We start from the raw sequence: 16519 nt of genomic DNA on the forward strand, positions 1-16519 counted from the left end.
GAAAAAAAACCTAACATAACATAAAAATCAAAAATTCAGTTCCTGAAACCTATATTAATGTTGGCTTCAGCTGAATTTCAAATCAAGTTAACATTTTTTTTTTTTTTTAAGTAGGAAGCTCTGATAGAGTGGACTACTGATGCTGTCACCACCAGCCACCACTACTACACAAATGAGAATACGGATGACCAAGCAAACGTCTTCCACCTATTAATGGGAGGAAAATGGCATCAGTACAATTAACACACACAATTATTACAAATAATTTTAAAACCTGAATCTACATACATTTTAAAGGGCAGTGTGACTGAATGTTTATAAATCTCTAACCTATTTTAATTTGTCTTTTACTATCCTGATCAGTGATAATGATATAGTCAAAGGGCAAGAAGCTCAGGATAAAAATCAATCTAAATATGGTACTGCAAGCCGAATAAGAAAATACATACACCTTATCGTTAAGCTACAGCTACGATAAGTAGAAATGTAAATATTTGAAAGTAACATGTAGTTGATGATCCTTATGACGATTTCCTCTTCATAGCTATAAAATAAAATTAAATGTAAGCATGTGGGGAACTGCATAACTACAGTGTACCTACCCTACAATACTGCTTTATTAAAGGAATTAAAAAACTTTTTTCAAAGACCGGTTTAAGGAATCGGATGTAAGGCTCAAGGAAAACTACTTTGTGCAAATAAGTGCACTGTAACTGTAAACGGAGACCAGTCACTGACAGCAGACTCTTTACTCTTCTGTTGTAAGAGACATAAGCAAAACCACGCTATGAGCCTAGATTTATTGTCTTCAAATATCTTCATGATTCAAGTGTTCCTACAGAACCGTCCCTTTTAAACTCGCACTCTATCATTTATTTCCCATCCCTGATCTGTATGGAGCAATCCGTTAAGTTCAGGGTTCCCCAACTTCAGTCCTTCACGATTTCTGCCACAGTTCCGTATCTCCTGTACTAACATTAACGTTTGTAAAGCAACTCTCTTGCTAAAAATTGCTAACCTCTCCACCACACATGAACCGGTATCACCCGCCGTCCAGGACCTAAGTCGCACCTTGCTAGGGAGCTAACAGGGCACGGAGCCCGGGCGGGAGGGCTGTGCCGGGGTCCCTCCCCCGGGGAGGAAGCCTGGCTCCGCCAGGGAAGGTGAGGGCCCGAGAGCAGCTCGCCCCCCGCCCTTCCGCCCTCCCGGCCTCCAAGCCTCCGGGGAGAGGCTGACCACCTGGCTGGCGCGGACAGCGCGCCCGGCACCGCCATAGCCGCCTTCGCGCGGCCGCAGGGCGCCCGCGGCAAGGCCAAGGGGCGGGGCGCCGGGGCGGGCCCGGGCCGGCGGGGGCGGGCCCGGCGGCAGGCGGGCAGCTCCGGAAGCCAGTCCCGGTCCCTGGGGCCGCGCGGCCGGCGGCGCCACTGCAGCCAGGGCGGCCTCCAGCCCAGAACCCCTCCGGCCCTCGCCGGCCCTACGTGCGCACATGCGGTTACGGGCTGCCGCGAGCGCGCCCCCGAGCCTTCCCGCCGTTACCTCCGGCCGGGGGCGCGCACGCGCGTCACCGCCAACCTGACGTCCAGCCTCCGTCGCCGGCACGTTCGCTCCGCCCACTGCGCCCTCACTTTGAATTGACACTACGTTCTCCCTGACCTCCCCTCCGCGCCAGCAAATGGGCTCACCCACATCCGGGGATCGGAGAAAAGGGCGTGCGGATCACGTGATGAGGAGGGCGGGGTCTGGCGGAAGCGGTGCGATCTGGGTCGGGTACTGGTAAGGGTTTACCGCGCCGCAGGCCTACGTTTTGGAGGGGCGGGATCGCGTTGTTCCTCAGCGTCGCGCTTCTCCAACTTCCGTCGGCCGAAGCTGAGGCTTTCACTTCGTTCTCATACTCATTCGCCTATCACACGCCGGGTCCGGTGGAGAGGACTCGCGTGGCGGGCCTGGACCTCCCCCGTTCCGCTTTTGGTACTTCCAGCCCGGGCCGGAAGGCGCGGCGGGGGCAGCCTCACCTGTACGACGGTGGTGGCCTGCGAGGGTCATTTCTAGTGAGGGAAAACGCCTTCCTGCTTTGATCGTGGAGCTGCGCGTTTACAGAGCTCTGGAGCACAGAGAGGCCTGCCCCGGGGGGCGCGCGCACCGCCTGTCTGGGAGGACGTGTAACCGGCGATGTGGCAGCCTCCCGTCGGGACCGTTCATGAGCCCTGGGAGCCATGGGACCCTTGCAGGGGCGGGCACGCGCGCGCCTGGGTCTGGGAGAAGGCCTCCTGCGGGAGGCGACCCGGGAGTTTCTAGACTGACTGGGGATTAGCTGGGAAAAAAGTAAAAAGCCTTCCAGGCATTGGGACTGTCACGTGCGTAAGAACAGTTTGTTCGGGAAACTGGTGGTGGTTCCTTCTGTCGAGTGTGGCAAGTGCTTGGGACAGTGGCCGTGCCCTGGACATCGCCTGTCTTGATGCTTTCCACTCTTCCAGCCCCATAAGAGTGAAGGCAGTTTAGCGCCCAACTGTGGAAGGAGGACGTTGATCCGGAAGAGCTGACGCACACTTTGAGTTTGGAGGGAAAAGTAGGTGTTAGTGCTGGGGGAAAGAGGGTTTTAAGTGCAGAGGCTGGCAAGTATGAGAGGGTTAGAGGTGTTTGGAAAAGGAATGGGTGAATAAAGATTGAGGCCACATTGGGGGAAAATGTGCTGAGGCATTGATACAAAATTTACACTTAACAATCCCTATGCATACATAGCTTATCAAGCCATGCTGTGGCAGCGTCCCATATACAAAATAGAGGAAGGTGGGCACAGATGTTATCTCAGGGCTAATCTTCCTCAGCAAAAAGAGGAAGATTGGCAACAGATGTTAGCTCGTGGCCAATCTTCCTCACCAGAAAGAAGAAAAAAAAATCACTTGGAGACAATTATACCTGAGCAGTGGGTTGCAGAGGCGACCTGACTTGTTTAGTAGATGGTAAGGACAAGAAGGAAGCATTCGAGGGCAGAGTGCCTGCTGAAGCTGCTGTGATTTTGGAAAACTTGACAAAAAGATGGAATCTGTGTGTGACTGGGAAAATCGGCTGGTTTTGGTCACCTTAGAAAAGGAGGGTATCCCCAGGGGCGGTGCAGCAAGGACAAAGGAGTGGCAGCAGGAAAAGGGAGGGGTCTTATAGGACTCCAGATTTTGGAGTCCAGGGACTCCAAAAGTATAACTGGAACTGAGGGCAGGAACACATTGTGTGTGGATTTCGTAAAGACAGGTTCCTTGGCTTTCACTTGTCCACTGGGCAGTCCTGAATTAATCGTTGAGTTAAACGTGAAGACCTCATCATGTTCACTGGTGGCAGAAGTAGCTGGGCACCTTTTGCTTCAGTTTTGCCTGGATCCTTATCATGGGGGCAAAACCCTTCTGCCACTACAATCTGTACAGTTATTACAGGTATTAGGGTTACCTTGCAATCACACTACTGGGGACAAGCACAGGCCTGTATGAAGGAGTTGGATTCTGCACCTGAAGATTGTTTCTTGTATGAATCTTCATAGTCTCAAACTGGGAATAAAAGAGTGCCTTTGGTGTCATTGGCTTCCAGGCCATCAGGATGGCTGCTTTGTAGCAGGTGGCACAGTAGGGTGGTGCCTGGTGCCTGTGATGAAGAAGCAAGAGCCCAAACTTGGAAACGAGATGCAGAGGTGCCCTCCAAGCTGGCAGCAGCCGTTTAGGAGAAAAATAGGGAATCAGCTGTAGTCAAGGAGCTAAGTAAGCCGCTTGACTGCTTGGGCCAGGCATGGAAGGGAGTATGGCATTGAGAATCAGAGGAAGGAACCCTGAAGGGAAACAGACACGAGCAGCATGGTGTACTGCCACTGTTGTTCACCTAGAGGTGCTCCTTTCAGAGCTCAGGCTGGGCGCTGTTTTCAGAAAGGAAGCAGTTTCTTTTACAGGCTCAACTGAGGATTTCTGTCAAATCTGTCGTTGGTCACTTCGTGTAACCCTGTTCAGCATTATCTCAGTGTGTTCATTTAGCTCCTGTGCCTAAGAATGCTGAGATTAGAGCCAAGGCAGGTGGAGACTTTTGTAAAAATGGTGCAGGAAAGGCTAGAGGGGCCAGAGAGGAGACTTGGTTATGCATCAAGGACCCATCAAAGGCATCTCAAACAGGGAAAGGTGAGTGTGCAATTTAGGAGAGAAAAGCTACATTCAAGATGTACTGTGGCCTTGTAAAGGAGGCCCTCAGGTATGTTGGCCTCCTGTCATGCTGTGACACTGGTCTGTCAACTGGGCTATGTCTGATGTCTGTCCGATAACACTATAAAGCTGAGCAATGAGGGGGCAGGAGGAAGGGACTGTGATCTTATCAAGTAAGTTGTCACCTGACCCAGGCAAGAGGTGAGTCGTTCCCAGGGTGATGTTATCCCAAAAGACATATCCAGGCCGAAAAGCCTGGGAACTCCGAGTGCGGGATTACGTCATCTCCTCAGTCTTCGTGTTTAAGAAATAACCTCTTTGGCTTACAGATCTGACAAGATAAAGCTGCCGGAGAATGGACAGTGAGGTCCAGAGAGATGGAAGGATCTTGGATTTGATTGATGATGCTTGGCGAGAAGACAAGCTGCCTTATGAGGATGTCGCAATACCACTGGTAGGTTATAGTTTGTGCTGAGGATGATGGGTTAAAGGTATGATCTGGTGGGTCCTGGTAGAGGTAGGAATCAGTGGACAAAAAAGCTAGCAGGGCAGAGAAATCAAAGCTGTGGAGTCCTCTAACCCTAGAAGCCTCTGGAGAGCATTTAGCTCAACTCTTTATTTGAAGAGAACTGTGGTTCAGAGAGCTGATATGACCACCTTGGCTAGGGGTCATGCCAGGCATGGAACACAGGTCTTCTGAGCCGTGTTCTATCCACCACACCAAAGCTAGTAAACCGGATAATGAGAGTTTAGTGCATTAGATGGAGAGGAACAAGAAGCAGTGGCATGAGCACTGCATTTCTAACTTCTCTACCTGTGGTTTGTCAGTTGACATTTTTAGAAACTCGCACTCTTGGTACACACACCTATCCCAGGTTCCCTGGAAAATATTCAAAAGACACCTGGCTTTTCTTCTTTTGCGTTTAGACCAACAGGCTTCTGGAATACTCTTTTCTTTCCCAGTCTCTGGAAAACTCTCCTGCAAAGAGTTTGTTAAACTTCATGAATAAGTTATGTAAAAGTTTTGCTTGTATAAATGCCTATTAAAAAGTCCTATTTATGTCATAAGAGGCCTAACAAAAAACAAGGAGAACAGGATTTAGGGACTGTTTTTCTTTAGAGCATGTCAACTGCCCTGAGAAGAGCCATTAATAAAAAATAGCTTACAGGTAGATGGTCTGCTGCTGTTATTTACAGAGAAATAAAATTCAGCTCACCCACATTTTCATTTAAGAATAGGAGATAATAATATGTTTAATGAATAAAACACATCAAATAATAAGTCACAGCTTAGTTTGAGTTTACAAAAATAGTCAAAAGAGCATAATGAGAATTATAGCTGCTACTTATTGAATATCAGTTTTATGCCATGGACCGAGGTTGAAATTTGACATACATTATCTCTGATCCTCAGAGCAACCTTGCAGGGGTGGTGGTGTTACCCCATTTTACGGGCAGGAAATAGGATCAGAGAGGGGACCTTGTCCACAGTCTGGGTTGGACTTCACACCTAGGTGTGTGAGGCTCCAGATCATGTCCTGTAAACTTTAGTTTATTCTTTCCCTCGACAAGCATTTTTTTTAAGCCTACTGTGTACCATGAGACTAATTGAACATAAGATGTAGTTTCTGTCCCTAGAGGTCTAAAGAGGTAACATAGATAAACAGTTATAAAAAGTGTCCTAAGTGGGGGTCATGAACAGCTGTGTAGTATCGGAGGTGGTTGATTGCCTGTTGGCTCTCAGGAAAGGCTTCAGAGAGAATGTCAGAAGGGAGGACCAGAAGTTTAGTCAGGTAGACAAGGGCACACCAGCAGAGGGGACAGAGGTGTAAAGGCTCCAAATTTGTAAAGGCTTTGGGAGATGGTGAGGCATTCAGTGTGGATGGAGAATATGTTGTCATATAAGTAGGCAGAAAAGTTGGGCTCGGACCAGATTTGAGAAGAGTATTTGGTGCCGTGCTTAGACCTCATCCTGGGGATATCCAGGAATGAGTGGTCTTCAGAGTAGAAGTCTGCCATGCTCAGTTTTGGGTTTTGGAAAATCAGTTTAACAATCAGCATTGTTAGAGAATGTCTGCCGTGGAGAAAGGGGCAAGTGACAGGGCAGAGAGACCAATTAAGAAGCTATTGCAGTGGTCTAGGCAAGGGAGGAGGGCCTGAACAAAGATAAGAAAATGGAGGAGAATTGCTGAATTCTGGACATGCTTATGGCAGAATTTGGAGACCATTTGTGTGGTAGGGGATAAAGGAGAGGGAAATTTCCATGCTGACTTCCAGTTTGTAGCCCTGTTGCTAATCCATCTTTTCCCATGTCTTGTGTATCAGTTAGCTTTTGCTGCATAACAAATCACCCCAAAATATAGTGGCTTAAAACAGCAGCTGTTTATCTCGTAGCTTTGTAGCTCAGCTGAGAGGGTTTTCTGGTCTTCACCAGCTTGGCTCATCCGTGCTGGACTTGGCTGGTGTTCTGCAGTCAGCCAGCAGCTAGCTGGAGGCTGGGTGATTCAGGACACTTTCACGTGTCCTGGCTGTTAGTAGGCCGTCAGATCCCATCTGACGGGTGATGAGGACACAGTGTCTCATTGTCCAGCAGACTAGCCCAGACCTCTTCGCATGGCCTCACATGGTTCCAAGAGCAGCATGAGAGGAAACTGCAGAGCTTCATGGAGCTTAGGCCAAGAACTGGCCCCCTGGCACTGCAGCTGCATACTGTTAGCCAAAGCAAACCACGTGGTCAGTCCAGATCAAGATGAGGAGATAGACTCAGCCTTTTATAGCAGGAGCTGCAAAGAATTGTGACCATTTTTGCGGTATACTGTAGAGATTTATGATACTTTGTGTTTGTTTTCCAGACGCATACACAATTTTATATGTTGGCATTCGTTGCAAGAGACAATAGTGACCAGATGAAAGACACATTATTTTAGAATGCGTACCACAGATGGGATGAAATTAAGCAAAGTTGCCTGTCTCTGAATTAAATAATTTATTAACCAAGGACTTGTTTGTGCTTTGTCAGCTATAAGTAATTATTAGAACCAAACTTTTTAAGTTTATGTTATTGCCTTACAGTAAATAATTTTTTTCAATTTGTACAAGCATGTTTGAATCTCAGTCTTAGAGATTCTTAGACATTTGTAGAGCAAGATATATATGATTCAAATATACTTGTACATATTGTAAGTAAATCAGTTTTTATATATTGAACATAATTTTAAATGAGAAAAACATTTTTATATTCATGTCCTGCAAATTGGAATCCAGTGGGAAATCGTAAGTCTGGATATTGAGTAATAGTTTGCTAACTCTTAAAAAAAGTGTAAATTCAGATAATTGAAAGGACATATATTGGTATCAGTGAACTCTGGTACAAAGCAGGGTTCTGGTAGTAATAAATTTAAATTGAAAATATAAGGAGACTATCTTAAAGGTTCTCATCACATACAAAAAAATGGTAACTATATGAGATAATGGAGGTGTTAACTAACCTTAATGTGGTAATCATTTTACAATATATACGTGTATCAAATCATCATGTTGTACACCTAAACTTACACAATGTTACATGTCAATTATATCTCAATAAAGCTGGAAAATTTATATATAAGGGAACTATCCCAGATTCTACACTAAGTATAGAATGGCTTACCATTTCAAGAAAATTGCTGGTGGAATATGAGTTGGTCATTTGATGTGTTTTATGTTGCCCTGCTCCACCACTAGGGGGAGGTCGCATCCGTTATGTTCCAGTTTCAGGGCTCCCCGCTTAACTCCATTATAATGTGGGCATGTTGGGTACAGGGTAGTTTTTTAATACATTTCTTGTGCTTAAGGAATATTCCAGAAAATGTGATATTCTATTAAAGCAGCCTCCTAAAAAAGATTTAGTATTGGCTCTTTTCGGTGTTCCTAGGCACTAATAAGCTCAGATATTCCTTGAGCACTGGGTGCCCCGTGCAGTGCTGAGCACTTGCTCTAGATTACCTCATTTAGTCCTCACGGCAGTTCTATGGGGTGACGGCTGCTTTTTTTCCCTCACTGCCAAAGAGGAAGCAAAGGCCCCAAGGTTTGAATACCTTGCCCGAGTAACCCATCAAATGGTGGCGTCATGGGCTTGGATCACGGTGGCTTCCATAGCCTGAGCCCTTAGCCTTCTGTCACACTGCCTCCTGCACAGGCGCCAGGGTCGTGATGCCATCATTCCCTACTGAGGCGGACCAGGGCGTGTTTGAGCAATACTTCTAATATTTCCTGACATCTGTTTATTCTAGCTCTTTCTGTAGAATACAGTTCTATGAATTATGTTGCTTATTTCCAGGAACTCAGGTTTTAATTCTAAATGCTTTTGAGTTTTAAGGGGTTTGTTAATGTGGAGTATACCGTCATTCTGAATGTCCATTGTGCCTTTTCAGAACGAGCTTCCTGAACCTGAACAGGACAACGGAGGCACCACAGAATCTGTTAAAGAACAAGAAATGAAGTGGACAGACTTAGCCTTACAGTACCTCCATGAGAACGTTCCCCCCATAGGAAACTGACCCTCGGCTCCTTTTTCAGGGACAGATTTTTTAAAAATACATAGATACAGAATGTTTTCTTCCAGTCTCCTAATTGAAATCTTTTAGTAATAGATCAGCGCTCAAAAATGTACACCCACTTAGTTTGTGGCAGCAAAGTGCAATGTGGAGATACTCACCAGAGCGAGAAACTGATTGAGATTTCTCAGGAGTGCAGAATATCCGGCTCTCTGAACCTAAAGTTCTTCATTCACTGGCTTGTGTCTGAACATCATGAGTTAAACATTTGCCTTTAACTCTGATTTTGCTTTACTATCAGAGCTTAACACATCCCAACTGCTTATCTGTGTCCTGTGACACGGGTGATTAAAAATATGAGAGGGAAAGACAAAGAGGAAGCCAGACGTGAAGAGAATTATTACCATCTCATGAGTTAAACATTTGCCTTTAACTCTGATTTTGCTTTACTATCAGAGCTTAACACATCCCAACTGCTTATCTGTGTCCTGTGACACGGGTGATTAAAAATATGAGAGGGAAAGACAAAGAGGAAGCCAGACGTGAAGAGAATTATTACCATCTCATATACCCCTATTCTAGAAGATTCTGAGTGGTGTGTGTGAAGCCTGTAGATGTAATGGATGTATAGATAGCCTGTTCACTGATTACTGGGACTCCTAAGATTCCCTGTAGGATTTTCAAACTTTGGATACATTTACAGATTAAAAAGTTATCTGACAGTTACCTCTGCTGCCCCTACAATTTCCTTTGGTGCCGCTGGAAAGGATCTTTGGCTAGATGTTTTATCTAGTAACAGCATTTCTTATTTTCTCAAAGCACTTTCAGATGTAACTGAAACACCGTGGAGTCAGATTTAGTTAAGCATTTGTATAAGAACCTGTATTTTGCAGAACCCATTCATGGACATTGATCTCCTGGAATTGTTTGCCTCTGTTAAGTGGCGTCTTTCTTGTTCTGTGCCCAGATCATAAACTCTGGGAAGAGGCCCTGGCTTATACTTCTGTATCCCTCATTGAAAAACTGAAAACACTGAATAATTGAAATCTCTCTTCTCATCCTTTTTTACGGGGTCTTTTTGTTTACCTAGCTTTTAGGAGTAAGAAGTACATCACAAAACAACTGAGCCTCTTTTAGAATTTCAATCAGAAACATGGTTGTAGCTGCTCTCCTGTAATCCAGACACATCCAGGCTGAGCTCCTCCCTGTGCATCTGTGTCCTGCCTGGAAGTCATTGTCTCAGAATAAAGACCCCAAGGCACCAGTCCCTCAGTCACCAAAGAAAAACCACCCAGGGAAAAAGAGAATTATGATGTTTAGAAAAAAAATTATATACCAAGAGAAAACAAAGCTTTTCAAAAAATTACCTAAAATGCCACAGTTCTTCCACGTTCTAGTTAAATGAGGGTTTTACATCGATTTTATTCATGGTATATAATATCTAAGACCCTGACATCTAGGAACTAAGTGGATGTTCATGTGAATCCAGCCTTGCTTGTGGCCCAGCTTTTCCCAGGAATCTTGGTAGACCAGTAAAATATGAAAGTTGTCTTGATTTCAACAGAGTATGATGCCTGTAAAATAGACAGCTGTTGGTTTATCTGCTTGGCCTATGACCCTCATCTGAGGTCTTTCCCCATGCCCAGGAATAGCCTCTGGCCAAGTTTGTGACCTGTGATATGGTGTCAGAACCATAGCTCAGTGTATCAGGAATTAGGTGACCAAACCTGGGCCAAGTTGTCACCTGCTGCTTTGGAATCTGCCTGTCTAGGACTGGCTTGAGGATGATGGGCACCAAGAGATGCTGGGCTGCTGCTGTGGCTTTCAACCATATGTACCAGTACACCCAAGGAGGAAGGTGCAGAGGGTAGCCGAGGGGCCATGTGGCACCTTGGTTCCTGCAGCCTTCTGGTTCAGAGCATGTGTTTGGCTCTCCTCTGGGGGCATCTCACTTGGTGCAGGAATACGACAGTGGACAAGATAAGTATGGCTTCTGCCTTCACTTAGTGGAGGAAACAAGCATTAAACCAATAGCCATACAAATTTGTGGTTTCAAATTGTGACATATGTCAGGAAGGAAAAATACAGAATGTTACTTAGGTTGTTCCCAGAAGCAAAGCCTGAGGCAGAGTTTCCTGTGCAAGGGATGTATTGAGGTTGCGTTTGCAGGAGGAGCCTGTGCAGGAAGCGAGATAGGGCAGGGGAAGAAGTGGAGCAAAGACGGGGTCTCAGCAGAACACGAGGTCTCAATGGAACGTGATGGCACCAAGAGTTTTCCCACCTTGAGCTAAGGGGCTAGGCCTTTGTACTCAGTGTATGCTGGTTAGTCACTGGTTCTGCCTCTCCCACCATCCCCCAGGGAGGGCAAAACCCAGGGAGGGCCAGGGGTCGTGGCTCTCCAGAGAACAGTGCAGCTGTGAGCTCTTGGCAGCCAACACTCAGTAGCCAGGGAATGGTGTGCAGACAGACCAGGTAAAGGGGATCTTGGCCCCAACAGTGACTACTGCAGGGTATAAGAGAGTGTGACGGGGCACCTGCTGTGGATTTGATAGTCACAGGAGACCTTGTGGTAAGTAGCTTTTATAGCATATAATTTGAAGTATTAATTTTGTTTCTGAATTTTTCCCACTCTCCAAGGAAGTGGCCAGGTCCTTGGTGCTTCCTGTTTCACAGCAGAGAGCAGATGTGCCCAAACAACCCTACCCCTTGTTCGGGAAACAGGAGAGGGAGGGGGAGAAGGAACCTCTTGGGAATAGTGGAAAGCTGTGCCCCAGTTGCTGGTAGTACTCCAATGGGATGGTGAACTTTAGAGGTTCATGGTTTTGGAGGTGCCCTGAAGGAGACCTGAAGCTCAATACAGTCTTCCAGCCAAGGCAAAATACCCCAAAGCATTGGAGCCACCTCCTTCAAGGGCCCCTCAGAGCTGGCAGTGAGGATAGCAGCAGTGACCCAGATGGACTGGAGAGTAGAGGTCCTTGCCCACTTTTGAGGTCATTCATGAGCATCCTAAATGTTTGTGAGACCCTAAGAGGTGGAAAGGACACCCCAGTGACCACGGATTTAATTTCTGCTTCAGCACAGCAGAACAGGACTGAAAAGATTAAATTTGCTCTGAAGAAAATAAGAAAATGTGATATTTCTTGTATCCTCCTTGAGTTTGTGAGCCAACACCGGAAGGACAGGTGGGAGTAGCCAGGGGAAGAATTAGGGGATGAGGATTGAAGGCAGAGGGCAACTTGCATAAAGCTGGAGGTGGGACTGGCTTTACAGGCAAGGTGGGTGGGAGATGGGAGATGGGTGAGTGGCTTGGTCAGATTGAATTTGAATTTTTTTAATATGAGGCACTCAGGGCTTGAGGAGGTAAGAATTGAAGTGGAAAGACAGAAGAGCTCCGCATTGGCTCAAGGGAGAGATGGTGGTGGCTTGGACTAGCAAGATGAAGGAGGAAGTAGAGGAACTTGGGATTTCTCCTAGAGGTAGACGTGTCCAGCCGTGCCCAGGGAGAGGTGTGTTTCATGAAGCCAGTACCTGCATCATGGTGGTATGATTCTGAGGAGACTTGAGTACCCAGTGTAAGCTGCCCTTACGACCCACGAGCAAATTCTCTGAGCCAGACACAGGACTCCAGGTGCAGCCTCTGTTCTCTAAGAATGTAGAATCTGGGTCCAGAAACCACCCATCCTTTGAAGCCCAGTGTAGACCCACTTCTTAATAATATGGTAACGATGATGATGACAGCCATGGTTAACTGAGCACTTCTGTGGGCTTTTGACATGGGATCTCTAGCCCTAGCATCTGCTTTTGAAGGTGGATATTGTCCTTGTTGATCAGGAGATGGCAACTTAAAGGACTTGTTCCAAGTTAAAGGGCTTATTTCTAAGTCACTCAAATAGTAAATGGATCCAGCCTAGGCTGCCTGGTCCCAAAACCCATGTCCTCTCCCAGGACCATGTGACCTCCCCTGTAAAACTGCTGTGACCACTCCTTTGTGAAATGGGAAGAAAATCCTCTCGGAACACTCAGAACTTCAAAATGTTTTTCTTCTTTCTCTAATTGAGATAAAAAACTGAAAGAGGAGTTTTTACTAGGAGCCCAGGAGTCATGACATTAAAAAATCAAACTGTTGACGAGCCCATGCAGAAATCATAACTTTATCATCATGAGTCATATTGTTGCCACTGGTTTTTATATAAGGTTAAATCCCTAAGATAAATTTTCAGATTTTGGTGCGTTTTGAGCGGACCACTTAGTGTCAATGCTATTTAGTACCCAGCAGGGGGTGCTCAATTCCTTTGAGAAGGTTTGAATCACTGGCAGATCTTTTAGTAAACTCTGAAACTGAAGATCCTGAATAAATGTGGTGTTTTGCTTGGCAGTGAGTCTGCATATCTTGGTTGCCCAGAGTGCTGGGTAGGGGTTTGTGTGAATCCCTGGGATTTGGGCCGGCCATGCGTGGACCAGGCAGCTCACCTAATGGGCTCATTGCTCTTACTTTATAGGGGCCAAGTGAGGGCACATGGAAGGGGAGGGCAGTTCAGAACTCTGGTTACAGGAAAACGTAGCCAGAATCAGGAATTTTGCCCACCTGTGACCCAACTCATACTCATTGTCAGGCCTGGGGAGTCTTTTGTTAAGCTATTTCCCAGCTCTTTGTGTAAAATCATTTGGAGAATTTAGGTGACATCTGGAATGATCCATTGGGCTCTAGAAAGACTGTTTTCCAAAGCTTCCTTTCCTGACTTGGCCCTGCTTTATCCATAGTTAAATTTGTTCCCCAGTTCCTTGCCAGGCTGCACCCCATTAGTGAGCTCCTATGGAAAGTAGTGGAGGCTTCAGGGCTGGCATGGGAAGATAGCTGGGTGGTCTCTTAAAGAGGCTTCTCATCTTGTGGCCTTCGTGGCCCCGGATGATGACCTTGGCTTCTGAACCTGAGCCAACCAAGATTGGCTTCACAGGCCTATAACCTGTGCAGTCACACAGTGCCCCAGACTCAGAAGGGCCTGCTGTGGCTCTCTTGAAACTCTTAATTTTTGAACAAGGGGCCCATGTTTTCATTTTGTGCCGGACCCCGTAAATTATGTAGCTGGTCCTTAAATCTATGGCAGCCATCTGTAGGGGTTCCACATTGGATGGCGACTAACTCGACCCAGCAAATGCCCTCACCTTGGGAGTGAGAATTCAAGACACTGTGAACGTTGGCCTTTGGGGTGACAGCAAACCAGGCAGGTCCAGGAGAAGCTGGGGCAGAGCTCCAGGCTTGCTGCGGCGGCCTGAGAGGTATTCCGCTTCCTCATGAAGTCTTACAGTGCAGTTGCGGAAATTGTCTCCTGAGCTCGGCTGAGCCCTCTGTCATTCTTGCCACCTGTAAGCTGGTCTAACTGACCACGGGGTGAGGGGTAGGTATAGAAATGCTGGAAGTGCAGCAAGACGGGTTTGTGGACAGCTAAGAACTTGAAGCAAGGTTATCACCCAATCCCAGGGAATGTTCTTGCCTAAATTTCATCTGGCCCTTAGCCAACTCCTATGTGAACTTGCACCCTGTTGCCCTGGGTACAGCAATGCAGCTGTCTCAGAACAGAGCCTCTGACTGAAAGAAGAAATGAGAAGGACAATGACAGAGCTGGAACAATGGTCAATGCATTAGTGCATGAAGGATTTCTACCTGGGTTTTTATTTTAGTTTATCCTATCATGTTGAACCATAGGAAAAAGCTAGTTTTATAGGTTGAAAATAGTCACAGTTTTGGGGCCAGCCGGTGGCGTAGGGCTTAAGTTCACACGCTCCACTTTGGCGGCCCAGGGTTCGTAGGTTCAGATCCTGGGCGCCGACCGACACACCGCTTATCAAGCCATGCTGTGGCGGCGTCCCATATAAAGTGGAGGAAGATGGGCACAGATGTTAGACCAGGGCCAATCTTCCTCAGCAGAAAGAAGAGGATTTGCAATAGATGTTAGCTCAGGGCTGGTCTTCCTCACCAAAAAATAAATAAATAGTAACAGTTTCCTATGTTTTTAGCTAATTTTATTCTCACCTAGATCCAGTTGTGCACATATACACACAAACACACATACACACACAACACACACAAACCAGATTTGATGGGGGGAGGTGAGGCGCCAGCAAAGGGTGGAGAATTTGAAAACAACCAAATGACTCCAAAGGAAGTGAGGGAGGTTGATGTATATAAACCCATCCCAGTGACTCCAGACCTTCCCTGGTGACTCAGACCCCCCCTGTCGTGGTGCCACCACCCAAAGGCAAAAGGGGTGTTCCTCTGCCCATGTTATGATCTGGCCTCCACTTTCTTAGCGTCTCTGCCCATGCTTCTTCCCCACCTGTCACCTTAGTCTCAAGCTGTTCCCTGCCCCCACTGCCGTGCTCACAGACTGCTACTCTAACTGGCACACAGTCCAACTGTGCATGACATCTTGAGGAAGAGTGACGTGGCAGCATCCCTGCCTCTTTGGCAGTGGGGATGCCCTGGGTCATCAGATGAGACGCCACACAGCTTCCCCCAGCTCAGCCCAGACATGTGGGAACAGCCTGGTGAGCCCCTTCTCTCTAGTCCCATATTCCTGGCTTCTGTGTTCCCAGCTATGCTCCTCCCAGCTTCTCAGGCTCTCAACCTTCAGGGCCATGCAGATGTTGCGAGAGACTCCTCCCTCTCTACTCACAGCCCCTGCTCACCCAGGGCTGCCCTCTGGGAGGTTAGGTGCTCAACGAATCTGAGTTCTTAGCCCAGGAGTACAAGAAAGATGAGCCCCAGGCTGAGTTGGAGAGTTCCAGATGGACTGGACTCGCGGCAGAAGTGGAGAGGGCTGCAACTCTGGTCCTCTCTCCTCCCGCTGACTGCTTCCTATCTCTGTCACCCAGTTTCTCTCTTTCTCTCAATCAATCAAGCAATGAGTCTTTCTCTGTGTATGTTCCTATTTCTCTCTCGCTGTTTTTCTCCCTCTCTCACATTCAATCATTTATCTAAATATCTTACTCTATACGTTAGACTTATCTTTCTTCTCTCATATTGCAAATACCTTTAAAGTAAAGCTCATATCAGTTAGGCATCTTGTTTTATTTTACATAATACTTACTTGAAATTACATATAAGTAAGATGTATATAAGCTGTTGCAAAATATAGTGGCTAAGAGTCCAACAGACTTTGGAGTCAGAAAGACCTAGATTCAAAACCCAGCATAGCACACACTAGCTGCGCATCCCCAAATAGGGTATTTACCTTTCTGAACCTCAGTTTTCTCAATGAAAGTAGGGTTGATAATATTGCTTACGTGATAGGCTTACTGGAGGATTAAAAGAGACAATGCAAGTAAAGTGCTGAAAACAGTTTCTGGCACACGGTAAACACTTGATAAATATGAACTATTGTTTTTTTTCAATATAACAAAATATTTAAGCATTTCAAAGGAAGTCTACATTGATAGTCTGAAGTCAAGCAAAGTATAATTTTATTATGTAAATAATCATTCCCAAATAATCCTCAGGGATTATTTTACATAGTAGAAACAGCAATGAATTAGGAGGCAAAAGATCTGGGTTCAAGTTCTAGCTGCAGCACTTACTGGCTGTGTGACTGGAAGCCTGCCTGTCACCTCTCTGAGCCTCCATCACAGGATTGGGGAGTAAAATAAGTACAATGAATTCAAAACTGTTCTGTACTTATAAAGAACTATATACACATTAGTTACACACCATAATTTATTTACTGCATAAATTCATAATTTATTCTCAAATTCATGTTTCATGTAGCTCTTAATATATGTGCTAATTTAAACATAATAAATGTACATGTAGGCATA

The 16519-nt window shown here is 46.2% G+C and overlaps 2 protein-coding genes across 12 annotated transcripts in view; one reads left to right on the forward strand and one right to left on the reverse strand.

Annotated features, from left to right (window-relative positions):
• Positions 1 to 1888, reverse strand: part of CEP63 (centrosomal protein 63) — a 58867-nt gene extending 56979 nt beyond the window's left edge. The window contains exon 1 of one of the 8 annotated variants that reach the window (XM_087430538.1): positions 1802 to 1888. Coding sequence is in view for 2 of the 8 variants with exons in the window: in XM_014789407.2 (XP_014644893.2) it covers positions 1240 to 1488 (249 nt within the window). In the remaining 6 variants the exon portion in view is untranslated. The other 7 variants (XM_014789430.2, XM_014789425.2, XM_087430540.1 and 4 more) reach the window with 7 other exon arrangements.
• On the forward strand, positions 1658 to 9753 carry ANAPC13 (anaphase promoting complex subunit 13). 4 transcript variants are annotated; one of them, XM_087430542.1, is made up of 3 exons: positions 1658 to 1773; positions 4502 to 4626; positions 8585 to 9753. In XM_087430542.1, the coding sequence occupies exons 2-3, from the start codon at positions 4528 to 4530 to the stop codon at positions 8708 to 8710; spliced, it is 225 nt and encodes a 74-aa protein (XP_087286668.1). In that variant the 5' UTR covers positions 1658 to 1773; positions 4502 to 4527; the 3' UTR covers positions 8711 to 9753. The 4 variants fall into 4 exon arrangements, with proteins under 4 accessions (XP_087286668.1, XP_087286670.1, XP_087286667.1 ...); XM_087430544.1 differs by lacking the exon at positions 1658 to 1773 and adding an exon at positions 1834 to 1968; XM_087430541.1 differs by lacking the exon at positions 1658 to 1773 and adding an exon at positions 2086 to 2566.
• Positions 9754 to 16519: the final 6766 nt, after the last annotated feature.

The sequence above is a fragment of the Ceratotherium simum genome, chromosome 5 (assembly GCF_057802395.1).
Source record: "Ceratotherium simum simum isolate JZ-2026a chromosome 5, ASM5780239v1, whole genome shotgun sequence".
Lineage (NCBI taxonomy): Eukaryota > Metazoa > Chordata > Mammalia > Perissodactyla > Rhinocerotidae > Ceratotherium > Ceratotherium simum.